Genomic DNA, 27,764 nt, shown 5'->3' on the forward strand with positions numbered 1-27,764 from the left:
ATAATTTGTTTTAAAATTTTATTTTTAATTATAAGTCACGTGTACATTTATACAAGGTTAAAAAATACAAGAATTTACAAAGTAAATTGAAAGTTCACTATTTGGAGATAACCACATATACCTCCAGACTGCACTGTTTACTGAGCATTTCTCCATGTTTTAAATATAAAATGGGAATGTTTCTGTTAAGTACCAGTTGTTGATCATTTAGGTCACTGTCTTCCAAAAAGGATGCACTTCCTCATGTTATCACTGGTCTACCTTTCTAGACTGACAGAATTTATTGAATTATCAAAAGTTAGGAACACACACCGAAAGACAGTGAAAGAAACAATACCTTTGAGGTCTCTTGTCAAAATGTGATTGTTTCTGAAGAATTCACTCTCTAACCCCTCTAACTTTGTACTCCCTTTCCAGCGATTTATCATGATCTTGACTGAGCACTTAGTACGATGTGAAACTGAAGGGACCAGTGTATTAACACCATGGTATAAGAACTGTATAGAGAGGCTACAGCAGATCTTCTTACAGGTTTGTGGGCAACTTTGATTAGATAATAAACATCACTATTCTCAGCCACAGATATTCTATTTTGAGAAATCACTGAATCTGTCAGGTTATAGCACCTGTAGGCCTTTTAATTCATGTCCATTTGTTCCTACTGTTGTTCATTAGAATATTTAGGCTTAAATTGGTTCTATATCACTCAGATTGCTCTGCTAAAAAGCCTAGCTGTAATACAAAATGTAGAGGGAAAAAAATGCTAAGGGAACAATAATTACATTTATAAAGGTCCTTAAAATCTAATGTTCAGATGATAAACAGTGCCCCCAGAAGCAAGGGTAACTTTCCTGAGGTCTTTCTAGAAAGCAAAATGCAACACCTACTCTCCGCTAAATTTAAGTCCAAGATTGGTAGGAGAGTCGAACTAATTCTTTGTATCTTCAGACACTAACAAACACTCCTCATTTATTCTAGAAAAGAATTAAATTAGAAGTCATAAAAAGAAAAAAAGTTATTTAAGCCTCCAGATATTCTCTAGATTTTTTTTTAGTTATTTCCAATTAAAACAGCTCCCAGTCCTCTAGGGATTTCTGAGTATATTCAAGTTATACAGGTGCACACATAAGAGATTATTTCATTTTCTGACACTTTGATTCCATTTAGGCTCAACAAGTCTCTGATTTTCAATAAGACAGATGAGCTATTTTTAAAAGATAACCAAAAATGAGGTTTAGTTTCTTATTTTGTGCAGTACTTAAGAGATTAGCCAGTGATCTGGGGGGTTTTTTTCACCCTTTTGCAAAGAGGTATTTTAATGTTGTAACCAAAAAAGGGAAGTGATTCCAACATTTTCATGTCAAAATTATGGTTTTAACCTTAACAGTAGCAAACAGCAACTGTGCTATTATTTGTAACATACCACCTTCCCTTTTTGTTTAAAATCTTTCCAAAGTTAGTCCCTGTCTTGGCTACTGTTAAAGGCATACCTGTGTTTTCTCTTTATTAGGGAGAGACCCAGCTTAACCTTGTCTGTAATAGTAGTAGCAGCAGATACTGCTGCCATTGCCTTAAAGCATGAATTGGATTTACATAGAAGCTGGTCAGAACTGGATTTAAGTTATTGAATGTACTTTTTTCCTCATTTCCCTCTACATTTTCTTAATGTTGGGGCTTTTCAGGGGCCTATTATTCCCATCAGCATAACCACTTTTTCCCCCCGACATCTTCTCATCATTCAACAATGTGGGTGGGCTGCCAGCGGGAATTTTCTGCAAGATTGTTTGTGTGCTCTTTTTACCGGACCTAAATACTCCCTTTTCTGTGTCCACAGCATCACCAAATAATCCAACAGTACATGGTGACCCTGGAGAACTTGCTCTTCACTGCTGAATTAGATCCTCATATCCTGGCTGTGTTCCAACAGTTCTGTGCCCTGCAGGCCTAAGGGTCATTTTTCCCCCTCATGTCAAGATTTTTTAAAAAATATCTCAAAATAATTTGTCTTATTTTTGATTGTTTGAATGCTTGCTTTCTTATAGCATCCTTTCACTTACTAAAGGAAATGGGAAGGAAGACAGTAAAGAATATGGCATTGGTTACCTGTTAATCACCCCTAAAAAGTATATTCCCCAGTGACAATAATGCGATGACCATAGGATATGTTATATGTGACAGATACAACTTTTCTTATATTTTGTCTCCTTAAGGCACAAAAGATAACTGATTTGAGGTCTGAAACACTAGAGGTCAAGCTTACAAAGTAGTATATAAAACTGATGGGTTTATCAAGTAGCACAGCTTTTCACAGCTCATGGATAACCTAACATGGCCAAAATAAAACTAAAAATGTTTTTTAAACTTTGGTATTTCATGATTTATCATCTCAGTCTACTTTAAAACTAGTGGTTTCTTACTGAAGATGTACTTCCCTCCACTTGAAATGTTCTCGTTTTTCTTAATTGTAGTATTTTAAGATACTACTAATTTTAAAAAGTGTTATTAGAATAGCAGTTTCCAAATCTGTCTGAACATAAAACTCCTGGGAACCTTTAAAATTTTTTAAATTAAACCATAGTCTCTGGAGGTGGAATACAGACATCATCGGTAGTTCTTAAGGCTCCCCAAGTGATTCCAATGTGCAGGCAAGTTTGAGAACTTATCTTAGAGCCCCTGGTCAGCTCCTCTAGAAGTAGCTAGGCTGGCTAGAACTATACTTGGAGTTAGAGTAGGTTTGGATTTTGTTTCTATGGAACCTGGTCTAAGTACTACTAGTTCCTGAGCCTGTTTCCTATATGGTCTTGAGGCTTCACTAAGATGTGAATACACTGTAAAATAATGCAGAAGTATAAAAAATTATCTGACATTCCAAATTCCTAGAATCTTTAAGATTTTTTTCATTAAACCTTAGAAAAAGTTTACCAATAACCCCACTACTGATAGTATTTTTGTGCATTTGTACAACATAGGTATCTTTTAACTTACTACACTGTTTAAAGAATAGGCTGCATTAAGCATTTTCAATATTAATATATGGTCTCTGGTTTACCATATATTTAGTGGCTACAGAATATAGACTACTTGGTAGGTGGGAATTCCTAGGATTTTTGAATACCATACTTTTTAAGACAATTATTCACAAGATTAAGTTGCATGGCAAGTCACTAGCAAAAAAGGGGACTAAAACTCAGATTCTTGGTTAAACATTCTTCGTTTATACTGTTCCTCCTTGTATTGCAAAGTTTGGATAATTATACTTGATCCAAATTCTAGAGAAATTTCTAGGTTTTCACTTCCTTTTGTGTAATAGTTACTTCTAACAACTGTTCACTGATGTGACCCTGCTCTGTCCCAGTCTGGCACCAAGTATATGGAAAAACTGAACTAGAGATTGAATTCTGAATTAAATAAAACAATTAGTAGTTGCTTTCAGCAGCTGCTTTCCCCACTAGTGAAGCTCACAGACAAAAGAATGGCATGAAATTCTTTTGGCATGAAAATACTTGAAATAAATCAGTATTAAGTTGTAGCGATGCCATTTACCATACTTTTGTCAAAGGGAATATATACTGTTGGCCTTGATTCTAAATCTCCCTTCAAGAATTAATTATTCAGGGAGCGGTTCATATGAAGGTAAGTTCATTTGTTTTTCCTGGAAAGTAGTTATCTGTATAACTTATAATTGTATCAGAATATGAAAGATGAGGAAAGAACTTGACAACCTGGATAGAGCAGATCTGGCTATCAATATCTGGATACCAGAACTGTCTTAAATTAATGAAGGCAGAGAGTGACAAACCTGTAACTACACTGGTCTTGATGACAATATGTGCTCATTAATGGGTGGCTGTTATGTGCCAGGTTCCACATAGTCACCATACTTAATCCTCATAACAGTTCTTTAAGAGATGGATTATTATACCCATCTGACAGATTAAAAAAAAAAAAAAACAGGCCCATGGAGTAACTTACCCAAGGTCCACAGCTAGTAAGTGTAATTTGAACCTAAATCCATGTGGCTCAAGGGCTCTTTATCTCAATGCAGATATGTGTTGTCAGCAGCCTGAACCCCTAGTTACTCTGTTGTCAACAAGCTGGACTTTTTTGGGGGGGAGATTAGCGGGGGTAGTCCCAAGAAGGTATTGCTGTTGGTTCAGAAGCAAAAAAAAAGTAACAATATATTAAACATTTCTGTATTGAATACTTATACAGAGAACAATAAGTAATTATAGTCTCAAGCCTCTTTGGGTTTGACTTGTTTTGACTTTTGCCTTTAAGCTTAATCTCCAAGAGTTGATCTAGAAAGAAAAATGAAAATGTATGAACTTCTATTTGCAGCAGTAGGATAAAAAGTTATGTCAAAGAATAAGTTAAAAATACCCAGTTTATCTTAACCTGAATAATGCACAGATCCTATCAACCACATGGGATCAAATCCTCTTAACAGCTATAAGTACCTTGTAATCCTTTTAATAGAGGAAATTTTGACTTGCTAAACTTGATCCAGATGTCTGGGGTGATATCAGGTTGTAGGTTATCACTTCCTTTCCAAATGGTACATAAACACAGAAGCAAGTTGTCTTCCCTCCCAGGATTAAATGAGAATTATCTGTAAGGCACTTAGCATAGTGCTTGCCTGGCCCATGGTAAGTGCAAGTTATGATAAACTTATTGTAAGTACCTTCTTTGATCAATAAATACAGCTGGTTTTCCATTTTAATCCAGATTTGAAAAGGCCTATCTAGATACTAACATTAGGGCTTATAGCAGTAAACCCTACAGATACAGAAAACATGATTGGACTCCTACAACTCACTATTTATTCCTGCTGTCAGGACTTGTCCCAGCAGTATAGTGCCCTGCTCCCTTACTTGGGGACCGAAACAGTCTAGAAGTCCTGACCCAGTCTCTGGGTGCAGGGTATACCACCATCCCTGTTGTTTCCTGAGATAACAATCCAGTTCAGCCAGCTTCTGCCTTTACTAAAAGCTCTTCCTCCTACCCAATCTAGGGTTTCCCTTGGTTTCTTATTTCTCAATTTTAGCTGTAACCTAAGACTTTCGAACCTACTGTATACCACTCAGCTCCCATCCCTGTTGCAGAAAAAACAATCATAGAACCAGTATTTTGCCCACAACCAGACCTGCTGGACCTTAATGGACTTGCTCTTAAGCCATACAGTATGTACTTATTACTGAAGTATTATTTATACAAGTGTTTCATTCATCTATGAAGACTTTTTCGGTGAATTTTAAACAAGACCGATATAAATTTCCTTTATCTAAATATAAAACTGTCAAACATCGCTTAACTAAAAATCACATTTTCTCATATGTCAATTCATGGCCACACACAGTACAAGTCTTCCGGTACATGTCATCTTCTAGGCTTTCTTCTGGTCCATACTCATGCTGGTGAGCAGCTGTTTCCCTTTTCCAAACACTGCTTCTTACTGCTCGCCGTAATTCTAAGAAGGAAAAGGCCAGTTTTCAGTGGTGCTATTCAGCTGAACCCTGAAAAATCCATTATGCATGCACATATGTTTAAACCAAATATGGTTTACCTTAACTTTATAACATCCAAATTGATTTTATAAACTTACCAGGTTAGCCTGTGAAAAGTCATTGTTGGAGTAGTATAAAATGGGAAATTCAGAAATGGAGTGTGTTAACCAAAAAAAAAAGATGAATAAAGAACAGGGTTTGTTCAAGCAACTGCTGATGGAAGACAGGATACCACAGCATGAAAGGGGGTTAGCTGGGATAACTGAGGACAAGGAACATTTTTAAGCTCCATCTAAGTCAGGAACTTCTATAAGAGTCAAGGCAAGCTTTGCTTGAAAGAACACTGGAAAGCCAAAAACTCTGATGCTATGCTCATGTTTCATCTTAGAAAAGCTGCTTTGGTCAGTTCATCTTAAGTCTATGAAATTCTTTATCCTATGAAATGAGCAATATTTTAGGAGAGAAACTGCTAATAACAATTGCAAAGTACAACCATAAGAATCACAGCCTATTAAAGCTAGAAAGAACAATAGTTTTTATTTTACTTCATTTTATTTTACAGGTAAGAAAACTGAGCAAAGTCAGCATGTAAACTCAGGTCATTTGTTCCAATGTTTAGAATTTTTTCCACTACATAATGTTAAAAAGTCATTTTACAAAGAAAATGTTAGATGCTTTGAAATGCAACTAAGTCAATCACATTTTAAAAGTTCACATAGCATATTACCTGAAGAAACCAAATGCTTAGTGTTAATTGTAAATCAATATGCTAATAACTCCTCAGTTTCTAGCTTAATCATTAAAAAACAAAGCTAGTTGTTTACATTTTTCTTAATCTGACCAATGATCCATCAAGCCAGGCACTCTTTGATACAATCTAAGGGAGAGTATGTTATCTTTTATAACAACCATAAAAAGCAACATACACCACGTTATCACACGTTTTCTCCATTTTAGATCTATATCAAAATGCTACTTGAATCTTTGTATTTTCAGCCTTTATAAGGATAAACAAACATATATTAGGCACTGACTGCTCTAAGCACTTTTATAAACATTTAATCCTCACAATCCTTTAAGATAAGTCCAACTATCATCTCAATTTTATATACAAGAAAACAAAGGCACAGAGAAGTTAATAGGAACTGTGCCTAAAGTCAAACAGCTAGCCAAACTCTAGTCTTTATTCCTGTATCATCTCATTCTGAAGAACCCGAATTTTTCTAGATATATACAAAATGCCCTCTATCCTTTTATTTTATTTTACTTCAGGACATTTTCTAAATTAAAAATAAAGGAAATGATATGCTGACCAGAACTACACAGATGCCTCAGTTTCAAATGACAGGAAGATGTCTCCTGCTAGACTGGATCCTGCACTAGAATGAAAAATCATACAGGACATTACTGGGTCAGTTAACAGAACCAGAATATGGGTGACAAAAATATCAACACTATACTTTTTTTTTTTTTTTTTTGGTAAAAGAACAGTCCTGTTCTTAGGAAATATACACTGTACTATTTAGGGGTGAAGAGTGATGACGTATGCACCTTAAATGGTACAGAAAAAAATATTTATAGATAAGAGAATGCAAATGATGCAAATAGCATAAAGTGTTAACAACAGGTAAATCTAGGTAAAGGATATATGGGTATCCTTTTTACTATTCTTGCAATTTTATGTAAGTTTGTAATTCTTTACAAAAAAGAAAAAGAAAACAGGAGCTAGCTTGAAGGGGCTTCCACTGGGCACATTTTAGACAATATGAGAATCCAAATGAATAATGATAGGAATGGACTGCCACACTGATTTGATAATAAGAATCCATAAGTCCAAATGGTACTAAAAAGAGCTCTTCTAAAAGAAGCTAAATAATTATAGAAAGAATAACAAAAATAGAAAATCACCATTTATATCCAGCCTAATAATAACTGACTCAAGCAAGAATCATGCCCACGTACTAAAAACACTGAGTGAAACTTAAGGAATGAGATGTTCACAGTGTCAAAGAGTCACCCCACAGGTTTCCTATTAATTACACAGGGGAAAGGGAACCTTTACAATGGCAAAATCTGGCAGATGCTGTCTTAACCAAGCAATCAAACTGCATATCACTCTTAGAGGAGAACTGGTATGTCTCCTGATGTGATGCACTCGACACATCATCACTTAGGAAGTATTCCTACCAAAAATGTTTGACCTGAATCTAATCATGAGGAAACATGCTGCTAATAAATCCAAATGGAGGGCCATTCCACAAAACAGGTGGCCTTGACTCAAAAGTGTCAATGTCATGAAAGATAAAAAGATTGAGGAACTAAAAGAGACTATAGATATGCATCATCCTTGACTGGCCCCTGGATCTAACAGCTAAAAAGCTAGAAAGGACATTGGAAAAACCGGAGAAAGATAAATATAGATATATACTAGATAATAGCTTTAATGTTAAATTTATTGTGTGATCACTGTTTTTTAGTTATGTAGAAGAATGTTGTTTTTAGGAAACAATACGAAGTACTGAATAAGAATCACAATGTCTCCAAGTAACTCTTAAACAGTTCAGCAAAATATATGTATATGTGTGAGAGAAAAAAGCACACATGACAAACTGTCAACATCTGGTGAAATAAAAATTTGTTCAAATTAACAATACGTTTTTCACATTACTTCATTTAAGCAACTTAAAACTTTGGAAAGTAGAGATCAACTATCTACTGCTGAGGATGAGAAGAGGATGGCGGAAAGGTCAGAGACTTTACAAGAATGGGAAAGGATCTGATAGGCCTTGGGAGCTGAGGAAACCTTGAAGGTGGGGTGAGCGGGGATGGACCTAGCAGCACTGAAAGCACAATTAAAGCCAGAAAACAAAACAATGGTTTACCATGATACAACCTCCTAGTCTCATTGGCCTTGAATTTCACAACACAAAAAGCTGAGCAATACCTCAACTAGATATTAAAATGTTCATAAAATGTTCAATCTTGCTACTGATATCTTCAGGGACTGCTTATTCTTTTTACCCAGAGACATTTTCCCCAAATCCTTGTTGCAATGAAAAATTAGTACCACTCTAAAACTTGCATTTATTTGGCTTACTCTTAATTTTCCAAAAAGAGGCAGCCTGTAATCAAAAAAAGCCTAATGCTGCTTATGAGGTAAACTTATAAATAGCTGAGGGAGACCCCATACTTTAAAAATCTGGATGAGAAGGCAGGAAGTTTTGACATACAGCACCCCTTGTTAACTAGAGAAAGTCAGAAGGAAATGACAAAACATGTGAAGTTTTGCTCTTATTTTGTCTTCCATAAACTGAAGCCGAATAACAGGGACTGTGCCCTTCACACTCCCCTAAGAAAAGCCCGAAAAGTCACATATAACCACAGGCCTAACATGTAAAATGTCCACAAATGCAGGGGTCCCAAAATGAGATTTTCTTACCCACCTCTTTTGGGGGCAAAGTGCATAGTAACAAACAATGAAGATTAACTTTCTTTTTTAGGAGGCTAACCACTACCAGTACTATGTAAGAAGAAGCTGAGTATAACTTTTAAAAAAAGCCTTACCTCCACCTTATTTGTAGAAATTTGTAAACTCAAAACATTCTGTGTATCTGTACCAACTGAAAGTTCCATCCAATATCAAGGCCGACGTATACTGCATTTTCTGAAATCCACTTACACTGAGCAGCAATAATACCATTTCTACTTGTGCCTTCTTGGATCTACGATCTATAACAATTTGAATTTGCTGACAAAATTCTTGTTTTTCACCTTGTCTATATTTATAAATACCTTATACTATCTACACTTTTAATATTCTTCCGTAGTAAGATCAATTATTTCTGAAACTGCTAAAGCAAAATTTTGTATTCCAAAAGCAGGTAAATGTAATCTCTTACCTTTCCATAAAGAAGTAAATTTTGTGTCAGCTTCTTTGTGGATCAAAATCAGAAGACCAAGAGGAACCAGGTTCCAAGTTCTTTTCAACTAAAAAACTTTTTGATTTCCTTCTATTCCTCTCTGTCCTGAGCCTTCTGAGCAAATTGCATAGCAAGCTCCTTGTTTCTAATCTCTACAGTGTCTACTCCACTCTCAGCCCCTTGTGGCCTAGTCAGGAGGACAGGAGCATATCCACCAACCTCTAAAGTAAATCAACAAGAAGAAGCCATAATTAAAGAAGGCATCAGATTGACCTCTGCACATTAAACACCAGGAGACAATGGAGTAATGTTTATACAAGGGAGAGAAAACCTAGGTTTTCTTACACAAAAGAAACAGAGAAACATTCTTAGATTTGTAGGGACTTGGAACTCAAGTAACCCCTCATGTAACCACTTGGGAAAATTTCCTCAAAAGACATTCTTCATCCAAATAAGAAATGAGCTGAATTAAAGAGGTCTTAAGAGGTCAAAGAAAAATTCAAGACAAATTTGAACTCTTTAAGGATAAGAAAAATCAATAGTAGTTAGCTGATGATTAATACAGGAATTTAATATAGTGAGGAAAAACAGCCAATTATATTTGAGCTTTTACTTCTTTTAAAGAATACCTATGAAAATTGTGTAAGTCTTAAAAGAAATTTTCTATTCATACTAATATTTAAATAATCCACAGAATTATGTTAATAGAATTTTATAAAGCATAATGAAATGAAACTGATGTCATAATCTTTGTTAGTCAAATTATAAATATTTAGTCACCTTGAGATATCTAGACCATACTACAGAAATAGTATCTAAGAAAAACATTACAGATACAACACCTTTTGAAAAGATTTCACCAATTTGCAGGTACAAATTTCTAATTCCTTTATCCATATATTACTATCTGCACTAAAATAACATCAGGAAAGGGGTTTAAGGAGGTAGGAGAGAGATAAGAATTGAGATGAGTCAGGTAACGGGGTTAAAAAAACCCTAGGCTAACATGTAATTAGTTTATAGATATGCCCTCCTCTTTCATATCCCTTAAGATGCCTTTAATTACTTTATCCTTCAAAGCTCTCCTTGATGTTGGAAGAGAGAAAGGGCTATGGTAAAACATCAAAAAGATTAAAGGACCAAATTCAAAAGAAATCTTTCCAAATCCTCTCAGTTGGTCCTTGCAGGAATTTTTGAAGACTGGTACAGTGGTGGCTAATTTAGGGAAGAATCTTCAGTGAAATGCTCTTCTATGGCAGTTTGCAATAGGAAACCTCTCTACAAAGTCATAAAAGTGTGCTTACCCCCTGATTCTGGAATTGATATCTTAACTATAATCTGTATAAAGATGTTTATAATGGGGTTATTTGTCTTGATAAACTTTTGATAAACTTCATAAATGTCAAAGTGTTTCCATTTCTATAAAAAAATATTTTTAAAGTGTTTATGCATAGAAAATAACTAGAAAGGCAGACCTTAAAATGTTACTAATGATTGCCTTTGGGTAGTAGAATTATAGAAGTTCTTTGTAGTTTTCTAACTTTTCTGCATTGCAAATGAATTAGCTTTGTAATAAAAGGAGGGGGTATCCTATCCCCTCATAAGAAGTAACAATGCAGGTACATTATTTTTGCTTTTTTGTTTGTTTTGAAGACATCTGAGCTATCTTCAGTCACCCTTTAAAACCTCTTCTAAATTCTAAAAACATAAGCAAAATTATTTATTATGGCTAAGAGACTCATTTTAAATGGATCAATTTAGTGTATGTATAACCCTGTATACATATAAAATATGTGCTATCTATATATACTTTACAAAACACTGGGACTCTACAATTACTGTATGCATACTTTTTAAGACTCATTTTAGGGATTCTGTGATATAGCAAAAAGTGCTCTTCGTTCTCTTGTGTAGCACCCTATCTTCATCACTATCATAGTACTTATCACACTCTATGATTTTAAGTTTACTGGTCTTTCTCTTTTGACAACTGTTTGACTCTAGCATTTATGTTAATGCAGTGCATGGAACATAGCTGATGCTTATTATTGGATGGATGGACAGACGGATGGGTGAACAGACTCATGCACATATGCATACATGGATGGATGCATGGTCAAATAGATAATGGACCAAAGAATAGATAGTCACGTGGATAGACAGATGTATGGATAAAGGAATGAATGTACCAATGTAGACTTTTAGTCATGAAACCCTGGTTCCAGTTCTAACTCTCTAATAATCATCTATGTAACAGGTCACTCTACCTTTCTAACTCTAACTCTCTTATCCACATACAAAATAAAAGTGATTAGACTTATTTTGTATGTAGACTTCTAGCTGACATTAGAAGATCCCTCCTAGCTGCTAAGTTAGATGACTAAGACTTAGCCATAATTTTTTCATTTTAAGAAACTAGAGAAGTTTGCTGTTGGATATCTTTGCTTTTTATAATCCTGTTGGTCATATTTAAGATTAAACCAATGCCAAATCTTTGACTGGGGTTCACTGCTGATCCTACCATCATTCCTGTATAAAACATGATGATTCACATTAAGGTGAAGGCTATGTGCTTTTTAGAATTGCAGTACTGTGAGGTGTAGAATCAGAGTCTCAAACACTAACCTACTAAGGGCAAACTAAATTTTCTTTCTTCAATCTATGACAAAACACATTCCAATCTACTGGTGACATTCTATCTTTAAAAAGGAAGAACTTAAAGGCTTTTTGCAAAGCAGTAAAACACAGTCCTTGATGATATAAATGTAGCCACTTACCTTTTACTTTTTTATCAAACTTCTTCTGTTTCATTTTTTCTCGGTTTTTCTGTCGAACTTCCTTGGCTTCTTCTAATGCTTCCTGACTTCCCCAAACTTCGAGAGCCCTCTTCTCAATCTACAACACAGAATCCATATTTAAATTAGTTGTGATTCAGCGTTATAAAATAAGTTATAATTATTAAATCTATAGGCACCTAAGAATGATCTAAGTACAATTTTATATTTAAAATTTACGATTTTAAATATTGACAAGAAACAACTCTATTAATACCTGTCTAAAGCTATGAAACCCTCAGTAAATATATGCTGAATTAGCTTATAAACAGAAAAGTTGTCCTCTGACTTTACTGTTTCTCTAATTCATTCAGCTTTTTCACATCAATCAATAGAAGTACATGTAGTCGGTGAGTCTGTTGAGTTTCAGCAGGCTCACCTCTCAAAATTTATTGACCAATTAGCCACATGAGAGCTAAGTATCAAGTAATCTCCAAAAATCCCCTAGCACAGAAAATCAATCACTACTACTCTTCTCCTCCAGAATCAATAATAGTTGCCATCTACTTGACTAACTTCTGATCTTTAGATATGCATTTTTAAAAACTCTGGTAGATGAATGACTTAAAAAATATTCTAGTTTTAAAACTCTGGGTTACAGATCTTTACTCTTTATAAAATTTATTTACATTTAGGAGAATAATAGACACATGAAGAATTGTACTCAGGATATCTGTTAAGGGGACCAAAATATCAATCAATGTAGCCAAACACAAATTTCTTGACATAATAAAATGATATATTCTCATTTCAAAAGTCCTAAAACATCACATTTTCCAAAATTTAACATCTCTGAAAATGCTGCATCATCAATGTGCTTAACAGTACTTTAACAACTCTGAGACTAAAGTGGTTCAGAAGAATTGGATTCTCAATACAAAGAAGGTTAGGAATACCTTCATAAAACTGTCGTACTTGCCTTTTCCTTTTTATGCTCACACAAGCATTATGTAGAGCAAAAAACTATAGTAAGTCTAACAACACTATTTCAATAAGTATAAAATAAAAGCACCAAGTGGTAAGAAAACATTAGGTCAGTTTAAATACTTTTACTTTTTAATGATACATAAAATAATGGTGATCAATAGTGTCCTTTGTTTAATAAAATTTAGTATATGTTTGGTTTTACAATGTGGTTTCTTGATTTTATTTGAAGATACTAAGATTTTCTGTATATTCTAATTCAAATTTCTCTAAAGCAATGCCTCCCAATATTTTTTATATAATGGCACAAAACTATTATGTTTGTATCATTCTGGGGTAGATACAGGAAGCTGCTTGTGACTCAAGGCAACCAGCCTGGACACGATAGCAGCCCTAGGCACTAAGTGTATTAAATATCTTGGCACATCTGTAACATAATTATAGCAAGAAGAGTTGAGAAGATCTGCTCTAGGATACACCAGAGTTACATGGACACTTGATAGGTTTCAGAAGAGTATTTCCCAAATGGATTTAGATTTTCGACATTTGTGAAATTTCTGAAATTTTTTATTTATTTATTTTTTTTAAGATTTTGTTGGGGGTCAGGGAGTGGGCAGGAAAACAAGGTATGACTCTTACTCTCAGCTTTTTTAGTTTCTCATCTGTACTCCTAACATCATCCAACAGTAATAAATTTGCTCCAAAGTACCATACCAAAAAGCAAAATAAGAAAACATGTCATTAAATGTCACATATGACTATAACTCATATGTAAAGCAACCAAATGCAAAGGATCTTTTTAATTCTCCGTAAGAAAAACAAAACTAATTACAACTAGTTCGTGTTTAAATTTTCACCTGTCCCAGGGTTTAAAATGACTGAATATAAATGACTAGAGACCTGTAATTTTAAGTAGAGTTTCATATCACCCCACTGAGAATGATGAGGATTCTTCTTCACAATAAATTTAAGAGCTGGTTCTCTTTTTTCTAAATCACAGTCTTTCAGAAGGTATTCTTGTTTTGCTTCTGTTTTAGTTATAAGCTTGTGTTTATCATCAGCATCTCTGAAAACAAATTAAGTCCATTATATAAGTTAGTTATTTTAAATAAATTAAGTTTTCAAATAGCCCAACAACCTGGGGCTGTGCATGCCAAAAGGAACATATAAAATACTTTTTCCCTGCAATTCTCATGGTCAAATTGCAACATAAAAATTCTAACAACAACAACAAAAAAAATCCTTTATCTTTTACTTATTCTGAGCTTTATTTGCTGCAAATTCATGTCATTTAAGTTTATGAATTTTTTATTTAAATTCCTTCTTTTCCACAAAGGATTTGAAATGACTTATAAGAGCATGGCAAATATCAATGAGAGCTAAGACTCAATAAGTAAAAATATATAAATTAAAGCATAAAGTCAGGATGGGCAGGACATAAGGAATATACACAATATGTAAGGTCTAACTGCCCCAACACAATTGAGTTTCCAGTTGTCTCTGAGCTTTTTCAACGCCAAAGTGAAAATGGAGACATAGTCAATTACACAGTTCTCATTCATCTGTTCTCTACCTACATGCATTCTTTGTTGTATTCCTCATGTTCAAAGCATGAGGAATACAGCAAAGAATAAAACAAAGCCTCATTTTCATGAAGCTTATATTCCAGTAAAGGAGAAGATAGTCAGTCAATAAGCAAACATAATAACAGATGTAAGTGCTATAAAGGAACATAAAGTATGGTAAAGGAACAGAAATTTTCAGATTGGGTAATCTGAGAAGGCCACTGATGAGGGGATATTTGAGTAGGGCCCTTAAGAAGTCAGGGAACATTCTGAATAGCTAGTGAAAGAACGTTAATACTGGAGAGAAGAGCAAATGCAAAGGCTCTAGGGCTGTTTGTGTGCTTTGCAACTGGGGCTCACAGTAACAGGGCCGGTGTAACTAGAATGCTTTAAGTGACAAAGAGTGATGAGAGATAAAGTCAGAGATAGATAGGGGCCTTGTAAGCAACTTTATTCTAAATGGATCAGAAACCATTAAAGAGTTTTGAGTAAAATGCTATATGGAGAAGAGACTAATGGTGCAAAAGTGAGGGCAAGAGACCAGTTAGAAGGTGATCCAGGCAAGAGCTGACGGTGGCCTCGTCTAAGGTAATGGTGGGAGAGAGGATGAGAAGTGAATAGATTCAGGATATGGTCTGAACACAGAACCAAATGGATTTGGAATTAAACAAGGGATAGCCAATGAATGAAAATGGCCTTTACTGAAATGGTAAACACTTAAGAGAAGGGGTATAGGTCAGGGAGGGGAGACTTAAAATTGGGAATACCTTTAAGAAAGCTAAATAATTTGAAGCATAAAGGAGGGAACAGGTAAACTACACTAAACTAAAATTACAATCTTCAAAGATGTTGAAAGGAAATAGAATGGAGGACTGTGTTCCTAGTTGTGTTTAAATTTAAAAAGTATATTTACTCCAGACTACCACGCAACTTTCTTTAAATTGATACATCAGTTGCTTTCAATTTCTCATGGACATAAGATCATATGTGCTAATTCAGTTTCCAAAAGCTATCTGAACTTTAAAGAGAGTCGTAATACTATGGACTTCAACTACTCTGTGCACTAATCCCACTATACGTCAATGGGAATAGTTTATAATTTGTAATTCCAATAGGTGCCAGAATATTTCATCACAGATGTGATCATGAGACCAAAAACACCTCCCATTCTATCTTCCAAGGAGTTTATTCAGCAACGAGTCAATGGTGATGGCTCCTAACGTCTGCAGCAGGGATGCTGAAAAAGCAGGTCCTCATGCAGGTGAGGCACTGATCTAGCGCTGGAGGTCTAAGAAACGGGAACAGGTAAGAGGGCTAAGTAAGAATCTAAGACAGGGTCTTAAGGTATGAGAGACACCAACACAGGACTTGGCTGAGATAAACAGTAGGGACAGGAGAACCATGTGGAGTGAGGAAGGTTATTGGGGCAGCAGGGATATAAAAAGAGGTTAAAGGCTAGGAGAAGGGAAAGGATGACCGAAGAATGTGATCTTCCTTCATCTATTCTCTTCCCTGACTGTTCATGAGAATAAAAACTGAATAGAAAGAGGTGTTCTGAGAGTACCAGAAGAGGGGCTGGAGGTTTGACTCCCCTCCTCTCACTGAACGCCCCAGTCCTCTGAGCAAGGTGTTGACTTACAGAAACAGGGAAATTCTTAGGGGATGAGGGGAGAGAAGGATTAGGAAACTGCCACTAAGGAAAAAAAAAAAAAAAAAAAAAACCAGACCAGAAGAAAGGAAAAAGACATATCTATGGCAGGACATAGTGCATTCCTAATGACATGGAATATTATAACTTTGATAAGCAAAGGCTTCCTGTATTTCTCTGGCAAAATGGAAACCATAGAAATGTTAGGAACCCCCCAAATTAAAATCATAATTACTAAAATAATGTTAAATCCAAATGGATTGAATTGTTTTATCCTAGTCTATATGTAAACATTAGCAATTAGAAGATTGTCTAAAATAAGTACCTGCAGTTATCACAAGTTGCCAAATCAAAGTGGTTCATAAGATAAGAATCCATAAATTCTCTACTACATTCTTCGCATATTGCATAATCAAATTCCATAACAGGTCCTAAAGAAAAGAAGATTAATTCTTTAAGTTTTCTTTTTGGGGACTAAAACAACATATTTCTCTCTATTTTATTAGCTTTTCAACATACATTTTCTGCCAGACAAATACATTTACATAAAAGACAAAATAAAAACTTGATTAATCTTACCTTTATCCAAAAAATTTTTCAAAAAAAAAAAGAAAAGAAAAAAGGAATAATACAAGGGGGAAAAAACTATCAATTCAAGTATTTCTGAATCCAAACCATGTGTAAAGTACTTGTATTAGTTTTGTACTGCTGTCGTTAACAAATTATCACAAACTTAGTGGCTAAAATAACACAAATTTATTCTCCTACAGATCTGTAGTTTATAGGTCTGATACAGGTCTCAGTGGACTAAAGTAAGGGTGCTGGCAGAACTACCTTCCTTTCTGGAGGTTTTAGGGGACAACCTATTATCTTACTATTCCTAGCTTCTACAAGCTGCCTGAATTCCTTGTCTCATAACATAGAAAAGAACAGTAAAGAGCTAGACAACAGTAAAAGAGAGACAATGCAGAATTCACTTTCAAATGGAAAACTTTTTCTTTCCCCACATTACATCTCCTACCAACAGAGAAAACTGCTTTCTCTTCATCTGTCTCAACCACTAGATTATAAACTTCTTGACAATATAGAGTATTTAGCTATGCATCCTCAATGCCCAGCACAGAAACTACTCTGAGTAAATCTAGATTTTTTAAAGGACTTCAAATATCTAGTTAAGGATCTTTATCCTATAGAAGAGGTTTTCTCAGCAAGTCTGAAAGTCTTACTGAGTCTTTAGGTTGATTGCTACTGCCAAGCCCCAATTCTGAAAACTGCCATAACTGCCAATGGGAAGAAAAGGGGAGTTGTCATTTGCTCATGATTTGTTCAACATATTCCAATCACTGCCTTACCTAATCTACTTCTAACACAAGAAAGCCAGTTAATAGTCTACCATCCACTAATCCCACTAATTTCCAAAATGTAAGAAAAAAAATCCCTCTTCTTTAGACAAAAGAATAAAAATAGAGTCAAAGTGGTATCTTCAAAAAACTGACTACCAGACTGTACTGGAATGGAGAGAAACTGTACTCAGAAATACCAATTAGGAGACTACTATACAGCATTATTAATCAACAGTCAATAGCCATAAAGTGTGGATATATTTTCCTAATTTAAAAAATTTATAATGCAAAATTTTAAATATACAGAATGATTTAACTCCACCAATCCCTTTACATTCACCATTGAGAAACTGGCAGTCTACTCTAAGCAAGCGCCTTCCTTCTCTCCCATTTATGTATCTATTTATTATTGATATAGATTCATAGAGTCCTATTTTTTCAATGGTATATATTCATTAGTGTTCTAAATTACTTTGGTGCTTGAATTGTCTCAGATTTAGCCACTGGGAGCCCTCTCAAACGGGCTCCTATGTTCTTATAACACCCTTCTATCACTTTTTGGACACTTTCATATTTTCTGACATTACATATAATGTTCCAAGCTCTTCTTGTAGCCACCCTGCACCAACTGTGGAATCAGATATTTCTCTGAAGGGCCCTGGTTCCTTTTAGTAAGGAACAGTATCAGAGTCCAAGATCTGGTCACCACGATCTACTCATGCTCCTTGGGCTATCTTTGCTTCAAGGCACTGTGGACATAAACACACACACTCACTCACTTGTACATAAACACAAACACACTCACTCACTCGTACGTGCACATGTACACTTTTTATTGAGGTATAACTGATGTATATTATAATGATCTCAGATGTATAACAATGATTGGATATTTGTATATATTCATAATGATCACAGTAAGTCTAGTTAACATGCATCACCATACATAGTTACAAATTTTGTGATGAGAATTTTTAAAATCTACTCTTACCAACTGTTAAATATGTAATAGTGTTATTAACTATAGTCACCATGCTATACATTATATCCCTATGACTCATAACTGTAAGTTTGTACGCTTTGACCCTTCACCCATCCCCTAGCCCCCATCCCCCTGCCTCTGGCAACTACCAATCTGTTCCACTTAGCATAATGCCTTCGAAGTCCATCCATATTGTTGTATATGGCAAGATTTCCTTCTTTTTATGGCTGAATACTATTCCATTGTGTATATATACTACTTATCCTTTATTTATTCATCTGCTGATAGACACTTAGGTTGTTTCCATATCTTACCTATTGTAAATAACACTGCAGTGAGCATCAGAGTGCATATATCTTTCTGAGTCAGTGTTTTCATTTTTTCTGAATAAATACCCAGACCTGGAATTATTGGATCATATGGTAGTTCTTTGTAATTTTTTGAGGAACCTCCATTCTGTTATCTTTTGGTTTCTAGCCTCTCATTTCAGCCTATCGAGATAATTTTGAGGATGTAATCTATCAGTCATTGGCTGTCTCTACCATTATAGAATGAAAGAGAGTGTCTACCCTAAGTACAACAGTTCCTTGAATAACACTTCATTCAATATCATTTTATTATAACATTGATGAGTTGCCAGAGGAACTTAATTCTGGTTTAAATCAATTAGCCTATGGTAAAACTGGTTTTGTTTCACATCATTTCACTTAAAGGTGCAGAACCTATCAATGGCATTGAGGCCTTTACACAAAACTCAAGTTAAATTAATCACTGCCAAATCTGTTCAATTTTTAACCTACTAGCAAAACTTCCAAACTTTATCACTCTTACAAAACAAACATGCTCATTGACTAAAATATGTGTGGCAACTTATTTATGTAACATCAGTTTGCAAATAATTATGCATGTTACTCAAAATGACTAACCTAGATACCTATTTTCTGAAAACACACTTTACCTGGTTGATGAACAACATTCCCAATTGTATGTTTTTCTTCTTCTTCCTCTTCCAGAATGAAGCCTCCTCTTGTGTCAATTATCTTTGGGGCTGCTTTTACATTAGCCATGCCTATAAAAAGTAAGTAAAAGAGGTCAACAATTGAACTAGGTAAGCCCATATGTTCCCATGTGCATAAAAAGGAACTTTCTTTAAATTTAATATGTATCAAACAAGATAAGGAATGTCTACTGTTACCACTTTTATCCAACATTACACTGAAGTGTTGCAATATGGCAACAAAACAAAACAGGCATAAAGTTTATCAAGAAGTAGAACAGTTTTTATTCACAGATGACGTGATTATGTATGCAGAATATCCACAGGCATATACAATTAGAATTAAGAAATAACATCTAGGAAAGAGATGTGTAAACCTCTACACTGAAACCACCACTAAGAGAAATCAAAGACCTAAATAAATGGAGAAATATACCATGGACGAATTGGAGGCCTCTATTTGTTAAGATATCAATTTTCCCCAAATTCATCTATTCAATGTGATCCCAGACAAAACCCCAGCATTTGGGGGCAGGGCGGGGGTGGGGGGAAGTTTGAGGTGGGAGCTGACAAACTGATTTTAACACTTATATGTAACAACTGAAGAATTTACACTACAAGATTTAAAGATTTACAATAAAAATTCAGTAATTAAGATAGTGTGATACTGACACAAAGACAAAGAGATCAATGGAACAGGCGAGAGAGTTCTGAAATAGACATACATATATTTGGTCATTTAATTTACAGCAAAGGCTCCAAGGCAATTAAGCAGGAAAAAAAAATCTTTTCAGTAAATGGCAGTGTGATTTATGACAAAGGCTGGACTACAAATCAGTGAGGAAAAACTGGTCTTTTCAATAAATGAACTTTAACTCTACCTCATACAATATACACACAAAAAAATTTAATGGCTCATAATCTTGAATGTGAAAGGTAAAACAATAATGCTTCCAGAAAAAAACATAGGAAAATAATTTCACAAACTTGAGGTAACCAAAAATTTCTTAGTAGCCAAAAGTACTAACCATAAAAAAAAAAAATTACTAAATTAGTCTTGATTAAAATGAAAAACTTCTATTAGTCAGCAAAAGACCACTATGAGAGTTAAAAAAAAGACAGGATGCAAATTGGGAGAAGCTATTTGCAATATGTATACCTGACAAAAGATTGAGATTCAAAATATGTAATAAAATCCTATAAATCAATAAAAGGCAAATAAGCCATTTTTTTTTAAAAAAAAAAGGGCAAAAGACCCGAATAGGAATTTCATATGAGGATATCAAAATAGCTAGTAAGTATATGAAAAAGTTATCATCACACTGGTCACAGGGAAAATACAAATTAAAACCATAATAAAATATTATTATACTCTCACAAAAAAGTAAACAGTGCTCTAAAGTGACACATAATACCAGATAGAATTAACTATTTTTAGGACATCACGAAAAAGCATAATATACATTCAAGTGCACATGGAACACTGTCTAGGACAAACATGACACAAAACAAGTGTCAATAAATTTAAATCATACCAAGCATCTCCTCTGATCAAAATAGTATAAAACTAGAAATCAGCTACAAGAAGAAAACTGAAAAACACACAAATACATGGAAGCTAAATAACATGCTACTAAACAAAGAATGGGCTAATAACGAGAGCAAGGAATCAAAAGATTCCTTGAAACCAAGGAAAATATGACAACACAAAATCTATGGGACATAGCCAAAATAGTTGTAAGAGGGAAACTTACAGCAATACAGGCCTATCTCAAGAAACAAGAAATTTATTAAATTAACAATCTAACCTTACCCTAAAGGAACTAGAAAAAGAACAAAGCCCAAAGTGGGCAGAAGGAAGGAATAATAAAAATCAGTAGAAATAAAGAGAATAGAGTTTTAAAATACAATAGAAAAGACCAATGAAAGCAAGAAGAAAAAAGGTCCCAAATAAAAAAAAAATCAGAAATGAAAGAGAAGTGACAACTGACACTAAAGAAATACAAAGGACTATAAGGAAATACTACATACAATTATAGGCCAACAAATTAGACAAACTTTAAGAAATGGATAAATTCCTAGAAATCTTCCATGGCTGAATCAGGAAGAAATATAAAATCTAAAAAGACCAGTAACTGCTAACAAAATCAAATAACTCTCAAAAACTCTCAACAAACAAAAAACTCTCAACAAACAAAAGCCCTGGGCCAAGTGGCTCCACGTTTAAATATTACCAAACATTTCAAAAAAAAACTGAAGGGGATGGATGGCTCCCAAACTCATTTTACAAGGCCAACATTACCCTGATATGAAAACCAGAGACACTACAAAAAAATGAAAATTACAGGTCAATATCCTGATGAACATTGGATACAAAAATCCTCAACGATATATTAGCACATCAAATTCAGCAATACATTAAAAAGTTCATACACCATGATTGAGTGGGATTTATTTCTGGGATGCAAGGTTGATTTAATATCCACAAATCAATTCACATGATACACCACATACACAAAACGAAGGATAAAAATCATGATCATATCTATAGATGCAAAAAAAAAGCATTTGACAAATTCCAAAATCCACTTATTAAAAAAACTCTCAGCAAAGCAGGGATAGAGGGAAAATACCTAAACATAATAAAAGCCATGATTGACAAACCTACAGCTAACATCAAACTCAATGGTGAAAAGCTGAAAGCTTTTTAACATCAGGAAGACAAGGATGTCCACTTTCACTTTTATTCAACATAGTACTGGAAGTCCTAGCCACAGCAATCAGACTAGAAAAAGAAATAAAAGGCATCCAAATTGGAAAGGAAGAAGTAAAACTGTCATTATTTGCAGATGACATGATACTATATAGAGAGACCCCCAGTCCGCCAAAAAAAAAAAAAAAAAAAAAACTATTAGAATAGATAAATTCAATAAAGTAGCAAGATAGATTAATATTCAGAAATTGGTTGCATTTTGATACACCAATAACAAACTATCAGAAAGAGAAATTAAGAAAACAACCCCATTGACAATTCCATCAAAAATAATAAAATACCTAGGAATGAATTTAACCAAGGAGGTAAAAGACCTGTACTCGGAAAACAATAAGATACTGAAAAAAAAAAATTTTTTTAAATACAAATAAATGGAAGCATATACCAAGCTCATGGATAGAAAGATTTAACATCATTAAAATGTCCATACTACCTAAATCAATCTACAGATTCAGTGCAATTCCTATCAAAATACCACTGGCATTTTTCACAGAACTAGAATGAATAACCCTAAAATTTGTATGGAACCACAAAAGACCCAGAAGAGCTAAAGCTCTTAAAGAAGAACAAAGTTGAAAGTATCACACCACCTGATATCAAACTATACTACAAGACTACAGTAATCAAAACAGCATGTTACTGGCATAAAAACAGACAAGGATCAATGGAACAGAATAGAGAGCCCAGAAAGAAACCCACACCTATATGGTCAATTAATCTATAATGAAGGAGGCAAGAACATACAATGGGATAAAGACAGCCTCTTCAATAAATTGTGTTGAAAAAACTGGATAGATACATGCAAAAGAATGACACTGGATCACTTTCTTACATTGTATACAAGAATAAACTCAAAATAGATTAAAGATTTAAATGTAAAACTGTTTAAAACCATGAAACTCTTATAAGAAAACAGGCAGTAAACTCTTTAACACCGTTCTTAGTATTTTGGGGGATGTGTCTCCTCCAGGTGGAGAAACAAAAGAAAAAATAAACAAATGGGACTACATAAAACCAAAAAGGTTTTACGCAGTCAAGGACATCAACAAAACGAAAAGACAACCTACTGAATGGAAGATATTCACCAATGATACATCCAATAAGGGGTTAATATCCAAAATATATAAAGAACTCATACAACATGACACAAAAAAAAATCTGATTTAAAAAATGGGCAGAGGACCTGAATAGCCATTTCTCTAAAGAAGACACACAGATGGCCAATAGATATATGAAAAGATGCTCAACATCACTAACCATCAGGGAAATACAAATTGAAACCACAATGAACTATCACCTCACACCCGTCAGAACAGCTATCATCAATAAATCAACAAACAAGTGTTGGTGAGGATGTGGAGAAAAGGGAACCCTCGTGCACTGTTGGGAGGACTGTAAATTGGTGCAGCCACTATGGAAAACAGTATGGACATTCTCCCCAAAATTAAAAATAATATATATGACCCAGCAATTAAACACTTCTGGGTATTTATCCAAATAAATCCAAAACACTAATTCAAAAAGCTATATGTACCCTTATGTTCACTGCACTATTTACAATAGCCAAGATATAGAAGCAACCAAAGCTTCTATATCGATATACAAATGGATAAAGTACATCGATAGACAAATGGATAAAGATGTTGTACATATATACAATGGAATATTACTCAGCCACAAAAAATGAAATCTTGCCATTTGTGACTAAATGGATGAACCTAGAGGGTATTATGTTAAGTGAAATAAGTCAGAGAAAGACAAATATCGTATGATTTCACTTAAATGTGGAATCTAATAAATAAAACAGAAACAAACTCATAGAGAACAAAATGGTGATTGTTAGATGGGAGGGGGTGGGGGAAAGGTGAAAAAGGTGAAGGAATTTAGAAGTATAAACTGCCAGTTATAAAAACAATCACAAGAAAAGAAATATAGTCACTAATATTGTAATAACTATGTGTAGTGTCAGATGGGTACAAGACTTATCAGGGTGGTCACTTTGTAAGTCATATAAATGCCTAATCACTATGTTGTACACCTGAAACTAACATAATATTGTATGCCAGCTGTAACTGAAAAAAAAAATGTTCACAAAGGTTTTCTTCATAATAGCCCCAAACTGCAAACAACCCAAATAGCCATTAAAAGGAAAATGGAAGAACTGTGGTATAATAATACAAAAGAATGCTGTACGATGTATAAATGAACGAACTACCAATACATGCAACAACGTGGATGAATCTCTCAGATACTATGTTCAGCAAAAGAAGGCAAGCACTGTATGATTCCATTTATATGAAGTTCAAAAAAGGTACTACTACTAACCAAACGGTCACAACTGTAGGTATGTCTGAGGACAGGTGGTTGACTAAGAAGTGGCATTCGGTAACCTTCTAAGGTTCTTGAAATTATATATTGATCACTGTGGTGTTTACATAAGCATTTACATAGGTTAAATTAGGTGAGCACATTTTACATATCAATGTATATAGGTTATAATTCATTTTTTTAAAAAGGCAAATTTAATAGTGTTAACTTGCTTAAGTTACTCCCCGTTTCTGGCCTCAATTTCTTCCTCTATTAAACAAAGGGATTAGATTATAAAAAGCCTGTTTCTACTGTTAACAGCAATTCTCATGCTATGTTCCACATCTATTTAGTAGATGCTCCTCGACTTATGATGGTGTTGTGTCCAGATAAACCCATAGTAAATGGAAAATATCATAAGTCGAAAATGCATTTAATAACAGGTAGTTTTCCACTATCTTCCCTTCTTGAATGTCCATGGTTTTTTTTTTTTTTTTGGTCCAACACATTTTGTTTCTGCATGACTGTGTTTTTTTAAATCCACATCTCCCCTCATACTGTTCACAACATTTAAAAGAAAATGCATTTAATACTAGAGTATCAGTTGTTTACCCTCATGATCACGTAGCTAACTGGGAGCTGTGGCTCACTGCCACTGCCCAGCAACACGAGAATATAATACTGCCTATTGATAGCTCAGGAAAAGATCAAAATTCAAAGTATGGTTTCTACTGAATGCATATAGCTTTTGCACCATAAGTCAAAGCACTATAAATCAGGGATTGTCTGTACATATCTAGAAACCTTTATGGAATCATGAATATGAATTAATCAATGCAAATGAACAACTTTTGATCCTGACTCTAGAATGCCTCAAGTTGAAAAAAGAAAATCATGAGAAAGCAATGAGACCAGAACGACTGAAAGCGGCTGGAATTTGCAGATTCAGTGTCAATATGAATATGAAGACATGCAGCCAGCCTGAGACTCTTCTCATTCTTCCTTACTTCTGGCTCATGAAAAAGGACAGCAGATGACACTGCTTTAAACTGTGCTCAACTACTCACACAATATGGGATATAGCTTAGAAACACATGTACTTATTATAGATAGTCGTGAACACCTGCATATCAACCAAACTATATTTTAGGAACCCTGGGGAAGATTACTGCTTGACCACAGTAGAGAGAATTATATAACATACATATATACAGATACATACATACATGACAGGCGGCCAAGGGCTACCCTAAGAGAGGAAGAAGAGGAAATCCGGACAAGAGTTAACAGCCTTCCCTCTTATGAATTGGAGAGATGCCTAGTGTAGCAGAGGCAACTGGTGGCAAAGAAAGGCCCTGAACCCAGCGTCAGATGATCTGAGTTCCAATCCTGATTAGCCTGTGCACTTGCTGGAATGAACCTGAGAAAACTCCTTTCCTTTTCTGGTCCTCAATTACCACCTCATTAACAGGGATACCAAATCCTGCCCTAATGATTTTCCAGGTTAGCTTGAGAATGAAATTAGTTCATCTGAAACATGTAAAGCACAACAGCTGCTACTATGTTAGCCTCACGAAGGCGGTAGGTATGTCTCCTTGCTCTTCTTGGAGCTTTGTAGATAGCAGGCACTGTGCTGGATAGGGAATATGCACTCAATCGCCCTTTGAGGATGAATGAGGGAGCAGGTGCTGATTACTGAAATGGGTTACAGGTCTAAACGCTTTACAGAAAGACCACCTCCAGGACCGGTAGAGGTTGCAGGAAGAGAAGAGAAAGGGAAAGCTGAAACGCTAACTTAGGGCACCGGCTGGCACCTCCCAATGAGGGGGTGGGGGGCGGCTGCATCCCAAAGCTAAAGACAGCAACTGGACCGCCCAGGTGCGGTGAGGAAAGCCCGGGACTGCGAGTCAGGATTCTACCACGGAAACGCCCTTTGGTTTGGAACAGCTTTGCTTCGACAAGACTCGCTGAGCACATTCCCTCCTGGGACGGGGAAGGGTGTGCACGCAGACGCGAGGGGACCCGACGCCACACACGGGGCGCGGTACCCGGCCTGCCAGGAAAGGGAAGGGGCAGGCGCCGCCAGGGCCCAAACCTCCGGTAGCCGCAACCGCCGTCGCCGCGTAGGGCCGGGCGGCCAGCCGGGCCTGGCGCAGCATCAACGCCCGCTGCCGCTTCCGCTCGATGCTCGCCCGCAAAGAGGCTGGCAGCTCCGCCGACTGTTCTGAAGCCGCCGGCTCTGGCGAAGTTACCTCGGCCGCTGCCATCTCCAACTCGGAGAACCGTGGCCCTGCCCCAGCGCACGCGCATTGGCGCGGCGAAGCGTTCCCACAGCCCCGCCTCCGTGCCATTACCGCCTCCGCGCAGGCTCCACGGAGAGGGAGTGCGCCTGCGCAGTTTGAAGAGACTCAGGTGGACGGAGTCTGCGCAGTTTGAAGAGACTCAGGTGGACGGAGTCTGCGCACGGGTCGGAGCATGAATACGTGCTAGCTTGTAACCTGGGAGAAGGGTGGGTAACAGTTCTCTTTTTTAGGACCTGGTCATCTTTAAAATAATAGTTTCGCTTGGTGGTTCAGAAAATAGGCTTTGGAGTCATACCTAGATGAAGTCCCAGCTTCGACACTTACTGTCTGCGTGATCTTGAACAAGTTATTAACCTGAGTCTAGTTTCTTCAGTAGTAAAATGAGGATAATTACGAAACTACTTCCTCGGTTGCTGGGAACATTGGATGTAAAAACTTTCGGCACAATGCCCGGCACAAGCTTACAAAAAATGATGGCAGCTGGTAGTAATAATGTCAATCAAGAGAAACCAACAGGTGATTGATCTGACTTGACTTTGGAGGCATGGCCTAGCGGACAGAGCCTTAGATTTGAAATGAGAACACCTGGTTTCACACTCGTCGTCGCAGGCAAATGCAACACCTGGTAGGAACCAAGGCTGGTCTGCATGGGCTTGGCTATTTT

At 35.7% G+C, this 27,764-nt stretch overlaps 2 protein-coding genes across 6 annotated transcripts in view; one reads left to right on the top strand and one right to left on the bottom strand.

Moving 5' to 3' along the window:
- The window catches only part of NCBP1 (nuclear cap binding protein subunit 1), a 38,687-nt gene extending 36,326 nt beyond the window's left edge, over nucleotides 1-2,361 (top strand). The window contains exons 22-23 of one of the 3 annotated variants that reach the window (XM_011366236.1): nucleotides 418-531; nucleotides 1,835-2,361. In XM_011366236.1, the coding sequence (XP_011364538.1) occupies nucleotides 418-531; nucleotides 1,835-1,948 (228 nt within the window). In that variant the 3' untranslated portion in view covers nucleotides 1,949-2,361. The remainder of the gene's footprint in view (nucleotides 1-417; nucleotides 532-1,834) is intronic. The other 2 variants (XM_023534218.1, XM_023534219.1) reach the window with 2 other exon arrangements.
- Nucleotides 5-27,150, bottom strand: XPA (XPA, DNA damage recognition and repair factor). 3 transcript variants are annotated; one of them, XR_896237.2, is made up of 7 exons: nucleotides 26,893-27,132; nucleotides 19,679-19,789; nucleotides 16,721-16,826; nucleotides 14,083-14,248; nucleotides 12,202-12,319; nucleotides 9,404-9,645; nucleotides 5,304-5,467 (listed from the first exon to the last, which is right to left on the bottom strand). XR_896237.2 is itself a non-coding variant. In XM_011366235.2 (6 exons), the coding sequence occupies exons 1-6, from the start codon at nucleotides 27,105-27,107 to the stop codon at nucleotides 5,319-5,321; spliced, it is 708 nt and encodes a 235-aa protein (XP_011364537.1). In that variant the 5' UTR covers nucleotides 27,108-27,150; the 3' UTR covers nucleotides 5-5,318. The 3 variants fall into 3 exon arrangements, 2 of the variants coding, with proteins under 2 accessions (XP_011364537.1, XP_011364536.1); XM_011366235.2 differs by lacking the exon at nucleotides 9,404-9,645 and having other exon boundaries at nucleotides 5-5,467; nucleotides 27,050-27,150; XM_011366234.2 differs by lacking the exon at nucleotides 9,404-9,645 and having other exon boundaries at nucleotides 5-5,467.
- Between the last annotated feature and the right edge of the window lie 614 nt (nucleotides 27,151-27,764).

The sequence above is a fragment of the Pteropus vampyrus genome, unplaced genomic scaffold, assembly GCF_000151845.1.
Source record: "Pteropus vampyrus isolate Shadow unplaced genomic scaffold, Pvam_2.0 Scaffold123, whole genome shotgun sequence".
Classification (NCBI taxonomy): Eukaryota; Metazoa; Chordata; class Mammalia; order Chiroptera; family Pteropodidae; genus Pteropus; species Pteropus vampyrus.

Coding starts and splice junctions, on each gene's coding strand:
- XPA (XM_011366234.2), bottom strand. CDS start 27,064: ATGGCAGCGGCCGAGGTAACTTCGCCAGAGCCGGCGGCTTCAGAACAG. Junction 14,249..16,720: donor GCAACTTGTGATAACTGCAG/GTACTTATTTTA, acceptor ATTTGTTTTCAG/AGATGCTGATGATAAACACA. Junction 12,320..14,082: donor AACTCTACTTAAAATTACAG/GTCTCTAGTCAT, acceptor TCTGTGTTGTAG/ATTGAGAAGAGGGCTCTCGA.